Here is a 21,272-nt window from a genome sequence, read left to right as displayed (position 1 = left end):
TCTCGTGATTTGGATCCTATCAGGATCTTGCACATGCCAGAATGCCCAGTCCCTTTGTTGGGACAGGACGTGTTAACTAAGTTAATTGCCACAGTAACCTTTGCTCTGGGAAAATTGGATATTGAGGTGCCACCAGAATAAGCATGTGAGCTCCAAGATGCCCTTTTTGACCACGGAGCAGGAAAACACACCACCAATATTATTGAGAACATCTTAAAGCCCAGACACTTGGGCCAATGGGAGGCTGGGAGGAGCTAAGACTGCTTGTGTTAGGCTATAGCCTCAGCAGTAGCTGCCGAGACCAGATTGCTGGCAGTCTCAGTATGTTACTGGTCAGCTTCTTCTCTAGCTTTTTCTAAAACTGTTCTCCACTCTTTGGAGGTAAGTAGTGCATTTCGTAAATATTGCACATTCTCTCAGTTAGAATTATGAGTAGTGTAAATGGAGAACATATTTTCCATCCTCCTTGGGTCACCCCAGTAGGTAAGCATGTTATCCTTCCAATGGTATAGGTCAGAGACTGAGAATGGCACGTGTACCCACACAGGTCCAGCTGGCTGACCCTGGGCATTGATTCTGCCAATGGGTACTTGCCTAATGGAATTGCCCTACCTCAACCAGAGTGGCTCCCTGACGATACTGAGTGCCCTGTCAGGTGTGTGAAGGAGAGAGCACTCCTGGCCTGTTTACGTCACTATTATTCCCCAGTCCAGCCAGGGTAATAGGGGCTCCCATTCCTGCCTGAGCAGGGGGGCGGGGCCATTGCTCTGGCTTCCATATCTCGCCCCCCATAAGGTGGAGAGATAGGATTGGTGCATTCATTTGTTGAAGTAGTAAGTCATCTTCTGATTTTTGAGAACCGGGTAAAACTTTTACCTCTTTCACCTTAGAGGCATTTCTTTCAACCATGATTCTATGCAAATTATACCTTCTTTGAATTAGCTCACTTTGGTACAAAAGCATAAAAGCTTGTACATTCAGAATTTCATCCCATTTACCTTCTTGTTCACAAAACAATTCTAATTGAAAAATTATAACTTAATTTAGATATCTAAATTCTGGCTACCATTCCCTGGATCCTAGGGGATACCGTGGTCAGGCAGAATTTCAACATTAAAAACATTTTTCTTTTTCATGGGCTCAAAGCTAAAAATGGCCCGATTCTGCAGAATGCACCACAATGGGTTACAAGGAGGAACATAATTTGTAGTTCCCATTTTAGATGACAAGACCTTAGGTGAAAAACCCTTAATGCCTCAGCTGGGCTTTAGGCAGATTGTCAAGCAAGCAAATCGAAATCAAAATGTGATTTCTCAAAGTCTCCATCCCTTCAGTTGCTTATGGAGTATTCCCTACTAAACACACTATGATGAAGCAGAGTCCTGTAAATTGCCAAAGCAAGGCCAGATGTCCTGCCAATGCAGAACGTAGTGTTTGAAGAAAATATACCTTGGGGCTATTGCCCACAAATTTGTCACCTGCCAAAAAATGTCTTCCCAGCCAAGTGTCTCATTTCTAATGCTGCAAAAGTAAAAGCAACACAAGCAACACAAGCCAGTGATGCCTTGGTGGCAGCCAAATACACAGATCCATCCCTGAATAAAATAATTCAGGCAGCTACTAGACAGGGTCCAAGGGTGCTCATAGCCAGGGGCTGATATGCTATTGGCAAGACACCCACTCAGGGCTTTTGAGTTGTGGCCAAATGTTGTTGAACTGAACTGGAGTTCTCTTGCCCATCACAGTAAGATCAGATATCCACACTGAGGTTTGCAGTGGTAGAAAGGAAGACATTTATTTGCAGGGCACTAAGCAAGGAGGATCAGGCAGCTAACGCTCAAATCCAGAGCTCCGTGATGGCTTGCAGGTAAGGGCTTTTAAAAGTAGGAGTAAATTTCAGGAAAGCAGAAGTTACAGGCTAATTCATAAATCATTACACAGAGGTTACACATTGGTTTTGGCCTAAAAGGGTGGGATATCTTGAAGTGAGGGCTTACAGGCCATAAGTAGGTTCAAAGGTCTTTTGGTTTGCAGTTGGTTAAGCAAGAGAAGCTTTGTTTAAAATTTTTGGGTCAGCAGAAAAGAATATTAGCTCTGACAGATGGATGTGATTTCCTCCAGGCCCCTCATGAAGAAGTTTGGAACAAAGAGTGGTGGTCAGAGTTCGGTCCTCAGCTCCCCCTTTTCTGGGGTCTGCATGCCAGCTGATCAGTTTGGTGGGCATCCAAGTTTCTGAAAAACAACTCAGAGATATATGTTAACATGTTATCTTTAGTTTCTATAGGGAAAGAAAACATCCTGTGATTGTAGCTTCTTTGGCTATTGTTTTAAGCTATTACTTTCTTGCTTATCAAGTTGCTTATTTACTTCTCAGGGCTAGCTAGGTGCCTGGCATTTCCCCTGAAAGAACTCAAGATTTCCCTTTATTTATATGCTTAAGGGGGCCTGCAGACCCCTGAGACGGGGTCCCTGCTCCATCTCACTTTCCTCATTGTGTATTCTTGGCAGCTTTGTTGAAAATTAATTGTCCACGTATGCTACTGTATGATCCAGCAATTCCACTATGGGTATATATCCTAAGCAAATAAAATCACTATCTCTAAGTGGTATCTGGACTCTCTTGTCCATTTCAGCATTATTCACAATAGCTAAGATAAGAAAACAACCTAAGTGACCATTGACAGATGAATGGATAAAGAAAATGTTTTTTATATATCTATATTATATATATATTATTTATATATATTATATATATTTTACATATATAATATATAATATATATTTTTTATATATTATATTATATATATTATATATTATATATAACATATAATATTATATATAATATATAATATTATATTATTTATATATAATATATAATACATAATAGTATATTATTTATATAATATATAATATATATAATATATAATATATATATAATATATAATATATAATATATATAATATATATAATATATATTATATATAATATATATATTATATAATATATAATATATATATTATATATAATATATATTATATAATATATAATATATATATTATATAATATATATAATATATATAATATATAATATTATATCATTTATATATAATACATAATTTATATTTTTATATATAATATATAATTTATATTATATATTATAATAATATATAATATATTATTATATTATATATTATATATAAAAAATTATATATATTATATATTATAGATAATATATAATATAATATATATATTATATATTATAGATAATATATAATATAATATATATTATATATTATAGATAATATATAATATAATATATATTATATATTATAGATAATATATAATATAATATATATTATATATTATAGATAATATATAATATAATATATATTATATATTATAGATAATATATAATATATATTATATGTATTATATATTATATATTATATGTATTATATATTATATATAAATATTATATATAATTTTCTTTATTATATATTATATATAATATGAATATACTATATATTCATATCATATATTATATATTCATATTATATATAACATATATGTTTTATATATAACATATATATGTTATATATATAACATATATATGTTATATATATAACATATATATGTTTTATATATATGTTTTATTTATATATATATATATATTTTCACAAGCAGCCTTAAAAAAAGAAGGAAATGCTGCCCTTGGCAATAACATGAATGAACCTTGAGGATATTATGCTAAGTGAAATAAACCAGACACAGGAAGCCAAACATTGCATGCTCTTGTATGTGAAATCTTTTTTTGTTTGTTTTTTGAGACAGGGTCTCATTCTGTTGGCCAGGCTGGAGTGCAGTCACAGCTCAGTATAGCCTCAACCTCCCGAGCTCAAGCAATCCTCCTACCTCAGCCTCAGGAGTAGCTGGGACCACAGGCATGTGCCATCACACCCAGACACTTTTTAAATTTTTTTTGTAGAGACAGGGGTCTCCTTATGTTGCCCAGGCTGGTCTCGAACTCCCAGGCTCAAGGCATCCTCTTGTATCAGCCTCCAAAAGTGCTGGGGTTACAGATGTGAACCACTGCAGCCAGCCATATGTGAAATCTTTAAAAAGTGAACGTCAGGCCAGGCGTGGTGGCTCACACCTGTAATCCCAGCACTTTGGGAGGCCGAGGCGTGCGGATCACGAGGTCAGGAGCTTGAGACCAGCCTGGCCAACATAGTGAAACCCCGTCTCTACTAAAAATACAAAATATTAGCCGGGTGTGGTAGTGTATGTGCGCCTGTAATTCCGGCTACTCAGGAGGCTGAGGCAGGTGAATCGCGTGAACCCAGGAGTCAGAGGTTGCATTAAGCCGAGATCGCACCATTGCACTCCAGCCCGGGCAACAGTGGGAGATTCCATCAAAAAAAAAGAAAATGAAAAAGAAAGTGAAACTCACAGTAACAGAGCAGAGAGTATAAAGGCAGTTATCAAGGGCGAGGGTGTGAAGAAAAGGGGAGATATTAGTCAAAGGGTACATACCTTCAGCTATAAGATGAATAAGTATTGGAAACCTAATGTATAGCATGGTGACTCTAGTTAATAATACTGTATTGTGATTGAAGTTTGGTAAGAAAGCAGGTGTAAGTTCGGTAAGAAGGTATGTGTCTCGTCACACATACAAAAAAAGTAACTATGTGAAATGGTGGATATGTTAGCTCATTGTGGTAATCATTTCACAATGCATACATATATTCAAACATCACATTGTATGCCCTAAGTATATACATTTTTATTTGTCAATCATACCTTAATAAAGTTTGGGAGGAAAAGAATCACAGGACTTAATGAGAGATAATTTATTTGAAAGGCTTCTTGCAACTGGGGGAGGGGATGTTTCAATCGGGTGTCCAACTGTCAGTTCCACAAGCAACTCAAGGGTTAGGCAAAAAGGAGCTTTTGAAAAAAAAAAAAAAAAAAAAAAAAAAGAGGTCGGGGGGAGGAGCAAACAAGCCTAGAAAGAACTTGGTGTGAGGATGTGGAATGACCAGATATTAGATCAGAGAATGTTTTACCTGGGACCAGCCTATGAGAAGGGCCTGTTAAGGTTATCTGCTGGCTCAGACTAAAGGTGGGCCAAATTTCAGGAGTCTGGAGAAAGAAGAGAAGCTACCTAAACTTTGGCTAACAAGCATTTTTTTTTTTTAATCTCGCTCTGTCTCCAGGCTGGAGTGCAGTGGCGCCATCTCAGCTCAGTGCAACCCCCACTCCCAGGTTCAAGCGAGTCTCCTGCCTCAGCCTCCCAAGTAGCTGGGACTATAGGCACGTGCCACCACGCCCAGGTAATTTTTGTATTTTTAGTAGAGACAGGGTTTCACCATGTTGGCCAGGATGGTCTCGATCTCTTGACCTCGTGATCCACCCGCCTCGGCCTCCCAAAGTGCTGGGATTACAGGTGTGAACCACCGCGCCCAGCCACAAGAGAACGAGCAGTTCAGTTTATCATTTATTAAGTAAAGAATGGGAATTTGGAGGGTCTCGTGTCTGGCATTGTCATACATAAACACGGGTGACATCCCCTAAGTCTTATCTAAGTCATATGGAAAGGAGGGTTCTTTGCAGGAAGCTGTTTTCTGGAACACAAAGGGCTGAGGGTTTCTTAACCTTCACTGTTTTCCAGGATCACAGGGCTCAGGAAAAATTCAACATTGTCACTATCCCCAATAACCTTTTTTAAAGAAAAGTCTATGGTTTGAATGTGTCCCCCAGAGTTCATGTGTTGGAAACTTAATCCCCAATACAACTGTTGAGAAGTGGGACCTTTAAGAGGTGATTAGGTGAGGAGGACTCTGCCAGTGTGAATGGATGAATGCTGTTATCTCGGGAGTGGATTTGTTATTGTGGGAGTGGGTTCCTGATTTTTTTTTAAAAAATGAGTTTAGGCCCCTTTCCTCTCTTTCTTTTGCTCACTCTTACACATGCTTTCACGTCTTGATGCCTTCATGCCAGGCCCTCAGCAGGTGCAGCCCCTTGATCTTAGAGTTCTCAGCCTTCAGAAACATGAGCTAAATAAATTCCTGTTCATTATATGTTACCCAGTCTCAGGTATTTGATTATAGAAGCACAAAACAGACTGAGACAGAAAAAAGAGAGAGAGAGAGAGGAAGCTAGTCTTCTAGTGAGAAATAGAATGAATTGAAGTATACGTCTGGCCAGGGGAGCACCCAGTAGCCCAGAGGTGACTGAGGCAGAACCTCTTTCCAAAACATCACCTTCTGTGATGTTGTGATACCAGGCAGCTAAGCAATGGCTTTCAGCACTATTTTCTCCTTGTCACATGAAGGAGATTGATTTAATGGGCTCTGAATTGTCTTTTTTTTTTTTCCAGACAGGATCTCGGCCAGGCACGGTGGCTCACACCTCTAATCCCAGCACTTTGGGAGGTCGAGGTGGGTGGATCACGAGGTCAGGAGATCGAGACCATCCTGGCTAACACAGTGAAACCCTGTCTCTACTAAAAAATACAAAAAATTAGCCGGGCGTGGTGGCGGGCGCCTGTAGTCCCAGCTACTCGGGAGGCTGAGGCAGGAGAATGGCGTGAACCCAGGAGGTGGAGCTTGCAGTGAGCCGAGATCGCGCCACTGCACTCCAGCCTGGGTGACAGAGTGAGACTCCTTCTCAAAAAAAAAAAAAAAAGACAGGCTCTCACTTTGTTGCCCAAGCTGGAGTGCAGTGGTGCGATCTGGGTTCACTGCCACCTCTGCTTCCCAGGTACAAGCGATTCTCGTGCCTCAGCCTCCTGAGTAGCTGGGATTACAGCTACTCAGCTACTCAGATTACACACCCAGCTGATTTTTGGATTTTTAGTAGAGACGGGGTTTCGCCATGTTGGCCAGGCTGATCTCAAGTGATCTGCCCACCTTGGCCTCCCAAAGTGCTGGGATTACAGGTGTGAGCCACCACACCTGGCTGAAGAAGGTGATATCTGCAAATATCTTTCTCAGTGACCATAAATTTAAAATGTTGTCCGCTTTTAACATATTTATTAAAACAGTACCAGAAAAGCCTTTCTTTTTTTAATCACAGAGAAAGAAAAACAAATATATTCTGTCACTAAAGGTCCACAACTTCTGGCCCTGAAATGTAATCATAGGCTTCAGATCCTTGCTCCACACAGCCTGGGCAGGGATATGCAGCAAGTAACCTAGCTTTCAGTGGAACCATCCCTGCCTCAGATCTCCTCACGCATTTTTTTAAGATTACCAGGGGATTTGTGTGCACCTTGAAGTATGCTACCTGTGCCGCACCCACACCCTTTTCTGGAACAGCACTTTCGGGCCGCTGCAAGCCCCAGGACCTTCCCTCTGTGGAAGAAACCTGCTTTGGGAAACGACAGGAAGCAGTTTGGGTACTAGGTGCGTAATGTTTGGTCGTGAAATCAGGAGAATAATGGGAGAATGGAATATTTTCAGTCATCTGGCTCTCAGTGAGCAGCGAAAAAAAACTAATGCCCTTGTGAAATGCAGGCAGTAGCTGTATTTTTTGCCCTCCTCCCCTAGAACAGTCCATTAAAAAATAAACGCCCGGGCGCGGTGGCTCACGCCTGTAATCCCAGCACTTTGGGAGGCCGAGGCGGGCGGATCACGAGGTCAGGAGATCGAGACCATCCTGGCTAACACGGTGAAACCCCGTCTCTACTAAAAATACAAAAAATTAGCCGGGCGTGGTAGCGGGCGCCTGTAGTCCCAGCTACTCGGGAGGCTGAGGCAGGAGAATGGCGTGAACCCGGGAGGCGGAGCTTGCAGTGAGCCGAGATCGCGCCACTGCACTCCAGCCTGGGCGACAGAGCGAGACTCCGTCTCAAAAAAAAAATAAATAAATAAACGAGGGCTATGACTGTCAGGTAGTAAGGGCGCTCACGTGGCCTATACGTTGCACTGGGTGATTTGCACCCGGCCCTTCACCCATGGGCTTGGGACGCCACAGCTCCCCTCCAATGAGGAAGAGCCACAGTGGCTGCTGGACCAAATGGCACGTGGCGAGCCTGGCTGCCACCATCGTCGGCACGGGGGTGGGTGGGGTGAGGAACCACCTTGCAGGAAGTAGGAGGGTTTATGTCACCAGTGCGCAACCGTGAGCGGGCCGTGTGCAGTTCCGCTCATGGGGTGGGGGGGCGGTCGTCACCACACAACCTCTTCCCGCCACAGCCTCGTGGCGCAGTCAGCACGGAGGCGGCAGCCGCCATAGACGTGTGGTGGTCGCGCTGCGCGGGAACTCCGGCTTGGAGGCACCTCCGGCAGGTACGGAGCTGGACCCCGGGCTCGGACAGCAACCCAGATTACGGGGGAACCCCCCAGTAACTCTTGCTATTTTCCACGGGGTCTAGGGGCTGGTGGCCATAGGTTTCCCTGGAGGCGGGATCCCACTAGATCACACCCAGCACGCCAAGGAATCCCTGCCATTTCCAGGCAGAACTTCAGAGAGACCTGGCCGGGCGTGGTGGCTCACACCTGTAATCCCAGCACTTTGGGAGGCCGAGGCGGGTGGATCACCTGAGGTCAGGAGTTGGAGACCAGCCTGGCCAACATGGGGAAACCCCGTTTCTACTAAAAATACAAAAAGTAGCCGGGCGTGGTGGTGTACGCCTGTAATCCCAGCTACTCAGGAGGCTGAGGCCGGAGAATCACTTGAACCCAGGGGACGGAGGTTGCAGTGAGCTGAGATACGCTACCGCACTCCAGCCTGGGTGACAAAGCGAGACTCCGTTTCAGAGAAAAAAAAACAAACTTCAGGGAGACCTATTCCACCCTTGACCTGCCCGGAGACACTGCAGTCAGGACAGTAGCTCTTGGCCCTTGCCCTTGAGGGAAAGTGGCTTCGAACCTTCCCCTCCTAGATTCTGCCTGCTTCCACTGATGTCGGTGGTGTGGGTGTATGTAGATAACCGGGTGGGGATTGGGGGGAACAGGGGAATGGAGGTAGGGGATTTGGGGACATCAGTTAGACTTGCCTCGGGGTAGGAGTTGGACTTGGTGAGGGGGCAGGGCTTGGGGTAGGAGTTGGACTGTGGGTGGGGGCAGGGCTTGAGGCACGAGTTAGACTTGGGTGGTGGAAGGGGTTAGACTTGGTGGGGGGCTAAGCTTGGGGTAGAGGTGCAACTTAGTTATAGGCAGAGTTTGGCAGCAGGGGTGCAGGTTTTGAGGTGGGGCTTAGGAAGGGGTGCAACATGGCTGTAGGGGCGGAGCTTGGGAGGGAATGGAGTTTGCAGTGGGGGTAGGGCAGCAACCTTACCTTACGATCCCTTCTGCCCTAGCAGCAGCCCCCCTGCCCCCACCCCCTACCTCCCTCCTCACCTCCCACCCCTCTCACCATTCGTCCCCCAACTCCTCCCCACACTCCGCTCCCTCTATCAGTTGAGCAGTTTCTTCTATCCCTGCACCAGGGTCCTAGTGAACACCTATGCAGAATCTGAATTGGCATGGCCTGGGCAGGGACATGTGTGTGGGACAGAATCACAGCAAAATACCTCTGCTTTGCCTTGGACAGATCCAGTGAAGCAGGACCCATCACGCCTGAGTCAGGAACTGCCTAACTGGATAGCGTTGAAAAGCAGAGCGAGTCTGAAGTGGCTGTATTATTGCAGCATCCGCGCTGCCAGCAGGGCCAACCCAGCAAGGTGAGCAGCTGTGAGTTGGGCCCTGTTGGGAGGGGCTCTGGAACCCTGGCAAAGAGTGGGGAGAGGGGACTGCCTGCCAGGGTTCACAGACTCTGCAGGGTAGGGCCATCTCTAGGGCAAGAGTTGTTGGTTTCCTGCAGTCTGGCAGTGGGGACCTTATCTGGGTCCCTTTTCTGCCTGATTTCAGCTTCCACACAATTGAAACCATGAGCTCCTGTCCTTTCAGCACTCACTCCTCATGCCCATCTCGCCTTCCCTCTCCCACCCTGCTTTTTGCTAGTACGCTTTATTGGTTGGAGGCCAATGACATCACCTGTTGCTTTTCAAGGACCTTGGCCTTACCACATGACACTCCCCTGCAATAGCAACCCATGGTCCATGGTATTCTCTGTATCCATGGCAACACTGCAGCTTGTCACACAATCTCCACACCCACCACTCTCATTGCATTGCGCAGAGCTCAGCCATCTTTCTCATCCGTCAGGCATTCCTGAGAAAGAGGGCCACTCTACCTCTCTTGCTGCCAGCCTTCACTCCAGCAAGGAGGGTGCTGGGTGACCTGAGCCCACATAGCCCTGAGTGAGCAGTGAGGCTGTCTCCTGCCCTCTTCTGCCTGGAGGGCTTGTCAGTGTCCCCAGGTGTCAGGCCCTGCCTCCTGACGTTGGCCTTTTCACTACAGGCACCCGAAGCACACACAGCAGAGTCCTCTGGACTTCGAGGAAGAACCCACAGCAGGAGGAGGTCAGCAGGGAGTGGTGAGATGGGGAGATCTTTGCCTGGGGAGAACCTCCACACTCTACCCTCCCCAAAATGACTTGGGGAACCCTGGGAAGAAAGGACTCCATCCCTGCTTGGGGGTGGGGGCAGAGGAGGGGTGCTTGGGGGCGTAGGTTGGGGTGGGCATTAACAATGCTCTCATCCCATTTGCTTTGCAGGCTGTGTGAAACCTGGGACCACTTCTGCCTTCCTACGTGGCAGTGGCTCAGAGTTATTTGAGTGCTGTCAAACTGAGCTGATTGCTGCCCTAGTATTAGATCAGTCCATAGAAAGTGGGAGCAATGGCACTGGCACTGCTAGAGGATTGGTGCAAGGGGATGGACATGGACCCCAGAAAGGCCCTGCTGATTGTAGGCATCCCCGTGGAGTGTAGTGAGGTGGAAATTCAGGACACCGTGAAGGCAGGCTTACAGCCCCTGTGCGCATACAGGGTCCTAGGGAGAATGTTCAGGAGGGAAGACAATGCCAAGGCAGTCTTCATTGAACTGGCTGACACTGTCAATTACACTACTCTGCCCAGTCACATACCAGGAAAGGGGGGCTCCTGGGAAGTGGTGGTAAAACCCCGTAACCCAGATGATGAGTTTCTCAGTAGACTGAACTACTTCCTGAAAGATGAGGGCCGAAGTATGACAGATGTGGCCAGAGTCCTGGGATGTTGCAGCCTCCCTGCCCAGAGCCTGGATGCAGAGATCATGCCCCAAGTTAGATCCCTACCTTTAGAGCCTCCGAAAGAAAGTATGTGGTACAGGAAACTGAAAGTGTTTTCGGGAACTGCTCCCCCTAGCCCAGGCGAAGAGACCTTTGAAGACTGGCTAGAGCAGGTCACTGAGATAATGCCTATATGGCAAGTGTCTGAGGTGGAGAAGAGGCGGCGTTTGCTGGAGAGCTTATGTGGGCCTGCTCTGTCAATCATGCGGGTGCTCCAGGCCAACGATGACTCCATAACTGTGGAGCAGTGCCTTGACGCCCTAAAGCAGATCTTTGGGGATAAAGAGGACTTTAGAGCCTCTCAGTTTAGGTTTCTGCAGACCTCTCCGAAGATTGGAGAGAAAGTCTCCACTTTCCTGCTGCGCTTAGAGCCCCTGCTGCAGAAAGCCGTGCACAAGAGCCCCTTGTCAGTGCGCAGCACAGACATGATTCGTCTGAAACATCTCTTAGCTCGGGTCGCCATGACCCCCGCCCTCAGGGGCAAGCTGGAGCTCTTGGATCAGCGAGGGTGTCCTCCCAATTTTCTGGAGTTAATGAAGCTCATTCGAGATGAAGAAGAGTGGGAGAACACTGAGGCAGTGATGAAGAATAAGGAGAAGCCGTCAGGGAGAGGCCGGGGCGCCTCCGGTAGACAGGCAAGAGCAGAAGCCAGTGTCTCTGCACGTCAGGCCACCGTGCAGGCAAGGTCTTTTAGCGACAGCAGCCCCCAGACCATACAGGGAGGCTTACCCCCATTAGTGAAACGCAGGCGGCTATTAGGCAGTGAAAGCACTAGGGGAGAAGACCATGGCCAGGCCACGTATCCCAAGGCTGAAAACCAGACTCCAGGCAGGGAGGGGCCACAGACTGCAGGAGAGGAGTTGGGAAACGAGGCAGGGGCTGGGGCCATGAGCCATCCCAAGCCCTGGGAAACATAGGCTCAGAAGACCGAAGCACTCCTTCCCCTGGCAGGCAGCAGGGACATTTGAACAAGGGGAAGGGGCAGCTTACACTAACAGGGAAGTTGACTGGGGCAGAGGGACAGGGAAGCCAGGTCGATTTCAAGCCCCCTTACTTTCCACCAGCTGGAAGGGACTTCACCAACCAAGACCAAATAGCATCTGGTTCAGTGGGGGCCGGGCCCATAGCCCCTAACAGGTACAGGAGACACAAGCGGGGAACCACTACACTTAGCACATGGGGTTCCTGGGCTTCAGATGGGGACCCCAGCGAAGCAGGGGCTGAAGAAGGTGTGGCTGGGGGCTCTGGCCTGGTCCTCTGGACACCCCCAAATATCTACCCTGTGGACTTTGAGCTGAGCATGCCCACTGGCACCCAGGCCACGTGGGACCTGGAGGAGCCTGCCTGGGGCCTGCCTCTGTCAGAAGGAGCCAGGGCTGCTGAGGAAGAGCTGTGGGGCAGAAGTGAAGCCCCGCAGGGGAGGCCACAGGATCCAGCCTGTCTTTAGGATCATCTACACTGCATGAGGGGAGCCCCAGGAAGGCAGCATTCATAAGCCCCTGCACCAGTGAGGAAGAGAAAGAGGAGGAGAATTAAGAAGAGGATGATCGGGAGGAGGAAGAGGAGAATAAGGAGGCGCAGGAGGAAAAGGAGGAAGAGGGGGAGGAGAAGGAGGAAGAGGGGGAGGAGGAGGAGGAAGAGGGGAAGGAGGAGGAAGAAGTGTAAGAAGAGAAGAGAGGATGTGTTGGGGGTGGGTAGTTGTTTTTGGTTTGCGTCATCATCAGGCCCAGGCTCTGCTCACTGCTGTTCCGTGTCAAGAACTCCACCTCTGCTTTGCCGGTGTAGGTCTCGGCCAGTGGCTGCTTGTTCTCTTGGGGATGTGTGTGTTTTTATCTGAGCAGCTCCTTTCCAGAGTACCCCAGCGCAGTTCCAGGAGACGGTGGGAAGGAGGCATGGCAGACGCTCACCTTGTGACTGTGACCTCGACTGCAGGAGGACCAACCAGACACGGGAGGGAGCAGGGCTGCCTGAGGCTCCCCAGGAAGCTTTGTGCTTTGGCGTTCCACCCCTGCTGTTACTTGTGACTCAGTTTCCTCAACTTGGTGGGGTGTTCCCTGCTATGTTTTCCAGCATCCTGTGACTGTCCTGTGCAGTCTATAGGGCAGGGCCCTGCCCCAGCGGGTGGGCTCAGGAGGGGGTTCCCTGAAGCGAGTACACATTGCCAGAGCCCACCATCCTGGCAAGAGGTGGATCCTGGGGCCCTATGGAAGGAGGGATGTGGTGGGGGGGGCCACACTGAGGGAGGGGCCGGGGACTTGTGACCTGTAGTGGCTGTTTGCAGTTTCTCTCTGTGTTAGATTCCCTTTTCTTCAGCAGTTTCAGTTCATGTTTCTCTTCAGTAAATTTTGTTCAGTGTTCCAGTGGTGTCTTGCCTCTGCTGTGTGAAACTGGGGTGGGAGGTAGTCTGCTGGGGATGGGGCCACAGTGGCCAGGCTGACATCGAGCTGTGTGTGGGGCAGGGTCTGTGAGGGCCTGTGGGGTGCCTTGGGCTGCATGGAGCCTGGCAACAGGATGCTGGTGGTCATGAGCAGTGACTGGCTGGGTACCAAAGGCACTCCAGGTGTCCTCAGGAATAAGTGAGTTGGACATTGAAGGCTGGGCAAGGGGCAGCAGGTGGGACCCAGGCCCCTGATCCCTGGCAGCACTGTAGGGGTGTGGCTCAAGGCTTCCGGAAGGGTCAGAGAGGCCACGTGTGCAACCAAGGCCAGCAACCGAGGTCAGAGAAGAGCCCCAGGAGGGCCTGGACAGGCAGTCAGAGGCCCTGTGAAGAGCTGTGTGCAGGACTCGGGGTGGGGTAGGGGCTGGTGTGTGCCCATCCTCCCAGATCAGCCCGCAGGTGGCCAGCCTTGGCCTAGCCACTGAGGGATGTTTGGGGACAGTGTGTGTGTGATGGCCAAGGGGACAGAGTGTGGGCGAGAAAGGGATCCCAAGTGCTCATGTCTTGGGGAGGGGGAGAGGAAGGGCGGGGGAGCTGCACTTCATCCTGGGTCCTGTCCTGCTCCCTTCCCAGTGTACTGGGAGGCGCTCTACTCCTGTGCCCTGGGAACAGGCAGTGGGCCATGAGCAGGAAGCCTAGATGGCCCTGGGGAGTGACCCCTTTCTGTCCTGCATCCCCGAGGCCCTCTGAGGCCTGGATGCTGCCTGAGGAGGGCTCCCTCAGGATGGACGGCGCTGCTAATCCAGACACCCCTCCTTCAGCACTGTGGCCAGAGGGGCAGTTCTTGGTGCAGGCCTGAGGATCCTGGAACCCGCCCTCCTGAGCCCTCCTGGGACTGGCTCTCTCTCCCAACAGGCCAGAGAGCTCGCCACAAATGGAGGGTAGTCCTCGATCAGCCATTTAACTAACGCAGAGTCTGTGGGCGACAGAACTGGGACAAGTGATAGGCCCCTCCCTGCACATGTGTGGGGAGGGGACGGGATCATTGACTTGGACGTGGCAACGGTCTCCCGGGGCTCACTCAGTCTGTGTCCACACACTTCCTCCGGCTGTTCTGGAGCACAGAGCCTCCGGCCATCCCCATGGCTCAGATGATAGCCAGGCTCCCCCAAAGCAGCCTCAGAGCCAATGCTGGGAATGGGTGGCTGCCCACCTGGGCTGAGGAATCCTGGATCTAGGCGACCTGTCTGCTTGAGCAGAGCTGCAGTCAGCAGGTCTGCAGGGCGGCAGGGGCCCTGGGAGACATTAGGCATACACAGGCCAGTGCAGGCATGGGAGGGGTAGTTTTGCGGGGCTGTCGGGGAGGGGCAGGGGGCGGCAGGTCTCTGGGGCTGGGCCTGCAGCCTCCTCGGCCTGAAGGTGCTTAACCGGTGTCTCAGGGACCCTTGTAGTGTGTCCCATCGGGGTGCCCTGCAGGCATGCCTGGGGCCCCCACTGTGCTCTGTTCTCCCTGCCTTCTTCAGGCTGGGCACAACCCCAGCATGTCCGTCCCTTGTGTCTCAGCAGGGCCAAGTCAAGTGCTCACTTTCCAAGGGCCCCTCCAGATTTTGGGGACAGGGCAAGAGGAGAAGGCATAGAGCTTGGCTGACCTTGCCAGGGCCTGTCAGGGCTCCTTGGTTTTCCCTGTTCAGAGTGGACCTGTGTGTGCCGTGATTCCCAAGCAGGTGTGAGTGTGAGTGAGCGGGTGTGTTTGAGCGTGTGCGTGTGTGTGTCAGTGTGAGCATGTGCATGAGTTTCTGAGAATGTGTGTGTGAATCCAAGTGACAGCATGTGACTGCATCACTGAGCGTGTGTGAGTGGGAGGGTGTGGGGGAATGAGGCTGTGCCATTGAAGGTGAGCATGCATGTCGCTGAATGTGTGTGACACTGTGAGTGTGTCAATGTGTGTCAGTGTGTGTGTGTTTGTGAGTCATTGTGCGTGCGTGTGCTGACTGCAAATGTGGGTGTGTCAATGAGCAGGCATGAATGCATCATTCAATGTGTGTTTGTCACTCAATGTGTGTGCGCGTGTGAGTGTGTCTGGAACATGAGTGTGTGAGTGAATGTGTGTGTGACTGTGTCAGTGGGCATGTGAGCACACATGCTGGACAGTTGGGTTGTGAAACCCAGAAGGGATCTAGCCAGGGAGTCTGGAAGGAGGTACCGGGAGAAACCAGTTGCTTCCCCACCAGCCCAGAGCAAGGAGACTTTGTCGGGCCTGAAGGACGGGCCCCCCCCGGGGGGCCACCTGTCCCCTTCATCCCGGCCAGGCCCTTGGTGCGTGCCAGCTGGCAGAGCTCCTACCATGCATTGTGTTTTGCTGCACAGTCCTCAACAAGTGCCCCTGAGGAGGGCGGCATGTGTGGCCTGGGGACAGAAAGGTCCATCAAGGTGCCTTCCTGGGTGCCCAAGGGCTGACCAAGCCCATCCAATAAGCAGCAGCCTCCTGGGCTCACAGAGGGCTTGAGCGGTGGATGAGGGAGCTGGATCAGAGCCCAAGCATGGGGGTGAGGCTGAGCAGAGAGGACTCAGAGAAGTCCCGTCCTCAGGACTGTCCCGGAGTAGACAAGACTGAGAGGGGTCCCATCCTAAGGCCTGTCCCCTCAGCAGGGAGGACTGAGAGAGGTCCCGTCACCAGGCCTGTGCCTGATCAAAGTGGTCTGAGAGAGGTCTTGTTCTCAGGTCTTTCCCTCGAGCGGAGAGGAGTGAGAGAGGTCCTGTCCACAGGTATACCTCTGAGAAAATGAACTGAGACGGGTGCCATCATAAGACCTGTTCCTTAACGAGAGAGGACTGAGTTGGGTCTCTTGAGCAGACAGGCCTCTCTCCAAACCCTGAGCGGTGGGAACTGGGAAAGGTGCTGTCCTCAGCTCTGTCCCTGATCATGGAGAAATGGCAGAGGTCTCATTTTCAGGCCTGTTCCATGAGCAAAGAGGACTGAAAGAGGTCCCATACTCAGGTGTCCCCTGTGCAGAACAACAGAAATGTCTGACAGAGTACAACCCGCAGGTCTCTTTCTGATCAGAGAGGACTGAGAGAGGTCCCATCTTCTAGTCTGTCCCCTGAGCAAACAAAACTGAGAGGACTTATCCTCAGGCATCCCCTGAGCAGGAAGACTGAGAGGAGTCCTGTCCTCAGACCCATCCCTGGGCAGAGAGTCATAAGAGAGGTCCTGTCCACAGGCCCATCCTCTGTGTAAGAGGTCAGAGAGGGATCCCATCCTAAGGTCTGTCCCCTTAGCAGAGAAGACTGACAACGGTCCTGTCCTCAGGCCTGACCCTGAGTAGAAAGCAGTGGGAGAGGTGTCCCCGGGCAGAGAAGACTGAGAGAGATGCTGTCTTCAGGTACCTGAGGCTTAGTGGGCAGAGAGAGGTCCTGTGCTGTGGCCTGTCTTCTGAGCACAGTCGACTGAGAGAGGTCCCATTCGCATATCTATCGTAGAGAAAAGAGGACTTAGAGGGGTCCTGTCCTCAGGCCTGTCCTTTGAGCAGAGAGGACTGAGAGAGGTCCTGTCCTCATATCTATCCCCTAAGAAGATGGACCGACGGGGGTCGCATCTTCAGGCCTGTCCCCTGAGCTGAGGGGGCTGAGAGGGTTCCTCTCCTCACACCTATCCCCTCAGATGATGGACCGACAGAGGTCCCAAACTCAGGTCTGTGTCTAGAGCAGAGAGGACTGAGAGATGTCCTGTCCTCATACGTATCCACTTAGAAGATGGACAGAGAGGGGTCCCATCCTCAGGTCCGTCCCTTGAGCAGAGAGGACTGAGAGAGGTCTGGACCTCACATCAATCCTCTTAGAAGATAAAACGATTCGGGTCACATTCTCAGTCCTGTCCCTTGAGCAGAGAGGACTGAGAGAGGTCCTGTCCTCACATGTATCCCCTTAGAAGATGGACTGACAGCAGTCCCACCCTCAGGCCTGTCCCCTGAGCTGAGGGGATGGAGAGAGGTCCTGTCCTCATATCTATCCCATCAGAAGATGGACCGACAGGGGTCCCATCCTCAGGCCTGTCCCCTGGGCTGAGGGGACCGAGCGAGGTCCTGTCCTCATATCTATCCCATCAGAAGATGGACCGACAGGGGTCCCATCCTCAGGCCTGTCCCGTGGGCTGAGGGGACCGAGCGAGGTCCTGTCCTCATATCTATCCCATCAGAAGATGGACCGACAGGGGTCCCATCCTCAGGCCTGTCCCTTGAGCAGAGAGCACTGAGAGAGGTCCTGTCCTCATATCTATCCTCTTAGAAGATGGGCCGAGGTGGGTCCCACCCTCAGGCCTGTCCCCTGAGTTGATGGGACTGAGAGAGGTCCTGTTCTCTTATCTATCCCCTTAGAAGATGGCCCAACAGGGGTCCCATCCTCAGGCCTGTCCCCTGAGCTGAGAGGACCAACAGAGTTCCTGTTGTCCTGTTTGCTGAGTGACATGTATGTGGAGAGGTGTCCCTTTATGAATTGCTCCTGAGTAGAGAGTACTGAGTGAGGTCATGTCCTAAGATCTGTCCCCTGAGCAGAGAGGACTGAGAAAACTCCTGCTCCCTCATTGGCTTTGATCAGAGAAGACTGGGAGAGTCGTGGCCTTAGCTCTTTCCCTTAGCAGTGGGGACTGAGTTAGGTCCTGTCTTCAGGTCTGTTTCCTCAGCACAGTGGATTGAGAGAAGTGCCATCCTCGGGCCTTTCACCTGAGCAGAATGAACTAACAGGGGTCCCATCCTCGGGTCTGCCCCTGAGCAGAGAGGACTGACAGGGGTGCCGTCCTCAGGCCTGTGTCCTGTCCTTCTATGGATAGCACCCCGGGGTCTGTGGCGGGCCAGCATATTTGGTACTTAATTTTAGGCTCATCTGAGAACCTGTCGATTCACTACCTTGTAAGGTAAGTCTATGTCCCATTGCAGTTGGTTGGGAATGACAAGGCCAACCTAGGGGCATGGCCGGGACCCCCTGCTGCTTCTCCCACAGGATCCAGCACCCTCTGTGGCCTTTCTGGACTCCAGACCTCCACCTGTTCCTGGCCTGGGATCACCTCCTCTTGGTGAGCTGTGTGGCAGCTTCATTTTTCTGAAGATGGAGACGCCACAGAGCAGTCACTTTCCCAGCCACTCCCATGGCAGGGTGCCAGGAGAAAGGTCACACCCTGGGCAGTCTGGCTCTAGATGGGTTCTGGGAATGGGCCCTCTGGCTGCCAGACACAGGAACAGGGCCTGGCACAGAAGAGTGAGACCCCTGGGGGCCACCCTTTTCCCAGCCCTCAGTCTGTGGCAGGTCAGGTATCACTAACACAGGCCTCCACAACAACTGCTTCAGCACTGACCGAGTGGTAAAGTTAAATATTAAAAGCTGAAAGAGCCAGCACCCTTATACAAAGGCTGGAATGTAAGAAAAGCCCACCAAGAGTTTTGCCTAGACCTTTCCTGGGCCTTGAAACATGACAAAGTAATGAAGGAATTTTTCACAGGACCCGTTTAGGATTCAACACATTTTATTGAAGGTCTGAAGAAACTCACCAGGCCTCCACAAACAAGCTTTATTGGAGATTAAAGGAATTCCCCACACCTCCATGATTTAGCAGGAGACAAAATAATGGTCATCACCCCAGCACCTGGACCCATTTAGATTAAGTCAATTTACTGAGGCTCCAGAGGGAGGCCTTCCGGACTCAGATCTTAGTTCTAGATTAAAACAAGGTAATCACTTATGTCTTTTTAGATGAATGCACACTTACATGTAGACATATAGCTTAGAAGGGATATAAGCTCTGGAAAACTTTGTAATTTTGAGTTGGTCTGGCGATATTTTCCAGGTTTTCTCTCTGTAACCAGTTATAGAAATAAAAACTCTCTTCCTCCCCAGTTCATCTGCATCTCATTATTGGGCCACAAGAAATAGCAGCCCGACCCTCAGTTTGGTCAGGGAACAAGTCCTCTCCCACTGGGCAAGATAATTTGGAAAGAGCCGAATGTGACCTTTTCTCTCTCCCCTTTCTCTTTGCCTGTTCAAATGGCACCACCACCCAGGCCCTGACTCCTTCACCCACAGTGGGTTGTGCAAAGGCCAAAGCAGAGGCACCTGCTGGCTGCTTCCCTGGGCCTGCAGGGCAGACTCTGGTCCCCTGCTGCTGTGGTCCCCTGAGCCATGGGCCCCAGAGGTTCGGCTGGCTCTGGGCCTGGGCTTACACTCTGCCCTCTGAGCTTTTCCCCATCCAAAGACACCCAGCATTTGGGGGCAGCCTCTCTCAAGGCTACTATCTTCCTCCAGACCCTATCCCCTCCTCATGGAGCCCAGAGCAGGGCCTGCCTCCCACGCCTGCAGTCCTGCACACAGTAGTCAGTCCTCTGAGCACTTTGGCCTCTAGCACCTCTGGCTGCCCTGCTCCTGGCCCCAGGTGCCTGCTGACAATGTTGAACATTACTCAAGCCCTGTGATCCTTGAAAACAGCAATGGTTACAAAATCCCCCCATCCCTTAGTGTTCCAGAAAATGACTTATTGCAAACAAACAAACAAACAAAACAACAAAAACACTGTTATGGGTGGGCTGAATTTTATTTCCCCCCAAAATCCATATGCTGAAGTCCTAACTCCAGTACGTCAGAATGTGGCCTTGTTTAGAGATAGTCTTTAAAAAGGTAATTAAAGTTAAATGAAGGCATTATGGTGGGCCCCATTACAATATGACAGGTGTCCCTATAGGAAGAAGAAATTTGGACACACAGACAAGGAAGATAATGAGAAGTAAAACAGGAAGAAGATGGCCACCTACAAGCAAAAAAGAGAGGCTTGGAACAGATTCTTCCCTCACAGCCCTCAGAAGGAACCAAGCCTGCTGACACCTTGGTCTTGGACTCCTGGCATCCAAAACTGTGAGAGAATAAATTTCTGTTGTTTAAGACTTTCGTTTTGTAGTACTTTGTTATGACAGGCCTGGGAAACTAACACAATACCCCTTCCCCATAAGACTTAGTTAGGACTCAGGAATGCTCTCCTTGTTTACCTATGACACGGACAGACACAAACCCTCCAAATTCCCATTTGCATTAATCAGAGCACTCCAGAAAAGCAAAACCAGTAGGAGCTGATAGATATATTATTTTGGGAATTGGCACACATGATTATGGAGGCCAACAAATTCTATGATATGCCATCTGCAAGCCGTAGAATAGAGAAAGATGGTGGAATAATTCAGTCCAAGTTCAAAGGCCTGAGATCCAGGGGAGTTTATGGTGTTACTTCTAATCCAAAGCTAAGGGAGTGGGGAGCGCGGCCCATTGGTGTACACCTTGGAGTCTGAAAGCCTTAGATCCAGGAGCTCTGATGTCTGAGGACAGGAGAAGATAGATGTTTCAGCTCAAGAAGAGAGAGAAAGAGAGAATGAGCGAGCGAGAGAGAGACAGAGAGCGAGAGAAAGAATTTGCTCTCCCTCCACCTTTTTGTTCTATTTGGCCCCTCAAACAACTGGATGATGCCTTCCTACATTGGTGAGGGTGATCTTTATTCATTGTACTGATAGAAATGCTCTCTCTCCTGGAAACACCCTCACAGACACACCCAGAAATAATGTTTTTACCAGCTATCTGAGCATCCCTTATCCCAGTCAAGTTGACACATACAATTAACTAGCACATCCCTCTACCTCTCACCCTGTTCTTCTGTTCCACTTCATGGCAAAGCTCCTCTGAAGACTTGTCTATGCCTACCACCCACACTTT

General features: G+C 49.8%; 1 protein-coding gene across 4 annotated transcripts; it reads left to right on the top strand.

The window, feature by feature from the left end:
* Positions 1–8,031: 8,031 nt before the first annotated feature.
* PNMA5 (PNMA family member 5) lies at positions 8,032–13,515 on the top strand. Of its 4 annotated transcripts, none has more exons than XM_016944489.2 (4): positions 8,032–8,291; positions 9,538–9,667; positions 10,347–10,422; positions 10,603–13,515. In XM_016944489.2, the coding sequence occupies exon 4, from the start codon at positions 10,726–10,728 to the stop codon at positions 12,070–12,072; it is 1,347 nt and encodes a 448-aa protein (XP_016799978.1). In that variant the 5' UTR covers positions 8,032–8,291; positions 9,538–9,667; positions 10,347–10,422; positions 10,603–10,725; the 3' UTR covers positions 12,073–13,515. The 4 variants fall into 4 exon arrangements, with proteins under 4 accessions (XP_016799978.1, XP_016799976.1, XP_016799977.1 ...); XM_016944487.2 differs by having other exon boundaries at positions 8,121–8,291; positions 10,347–10,408; XM_016944488.3 differs by lacking the exons at positions 8,032–8,291; positions 9,538–9,667 and adding an exon at positions 10,107–10,246.
* Positions 13,516–21,272: the final 7,757 nt, after the last annotated feature.

Source organism: Pan troglodytes, chromosome X, assembly GCF_028858775.2.
Source record: "Pan troglodytes isolate AG18354 chromosome X, NHGRI_mPanTro3-v2.0_pri, whole genome shotgun sequence".
Classification (NCBI taxonomy): domain Eukaryota; kingdom Metazoa; phylum Chordata; class Mammalia; order Primates; family Hominidae; genus Pan; species Pan troglodytes.
Note: the sequence above shows the minus strand (reverse complement) of the source record. Positions and strands in the feature narration are given on the sequence as shown.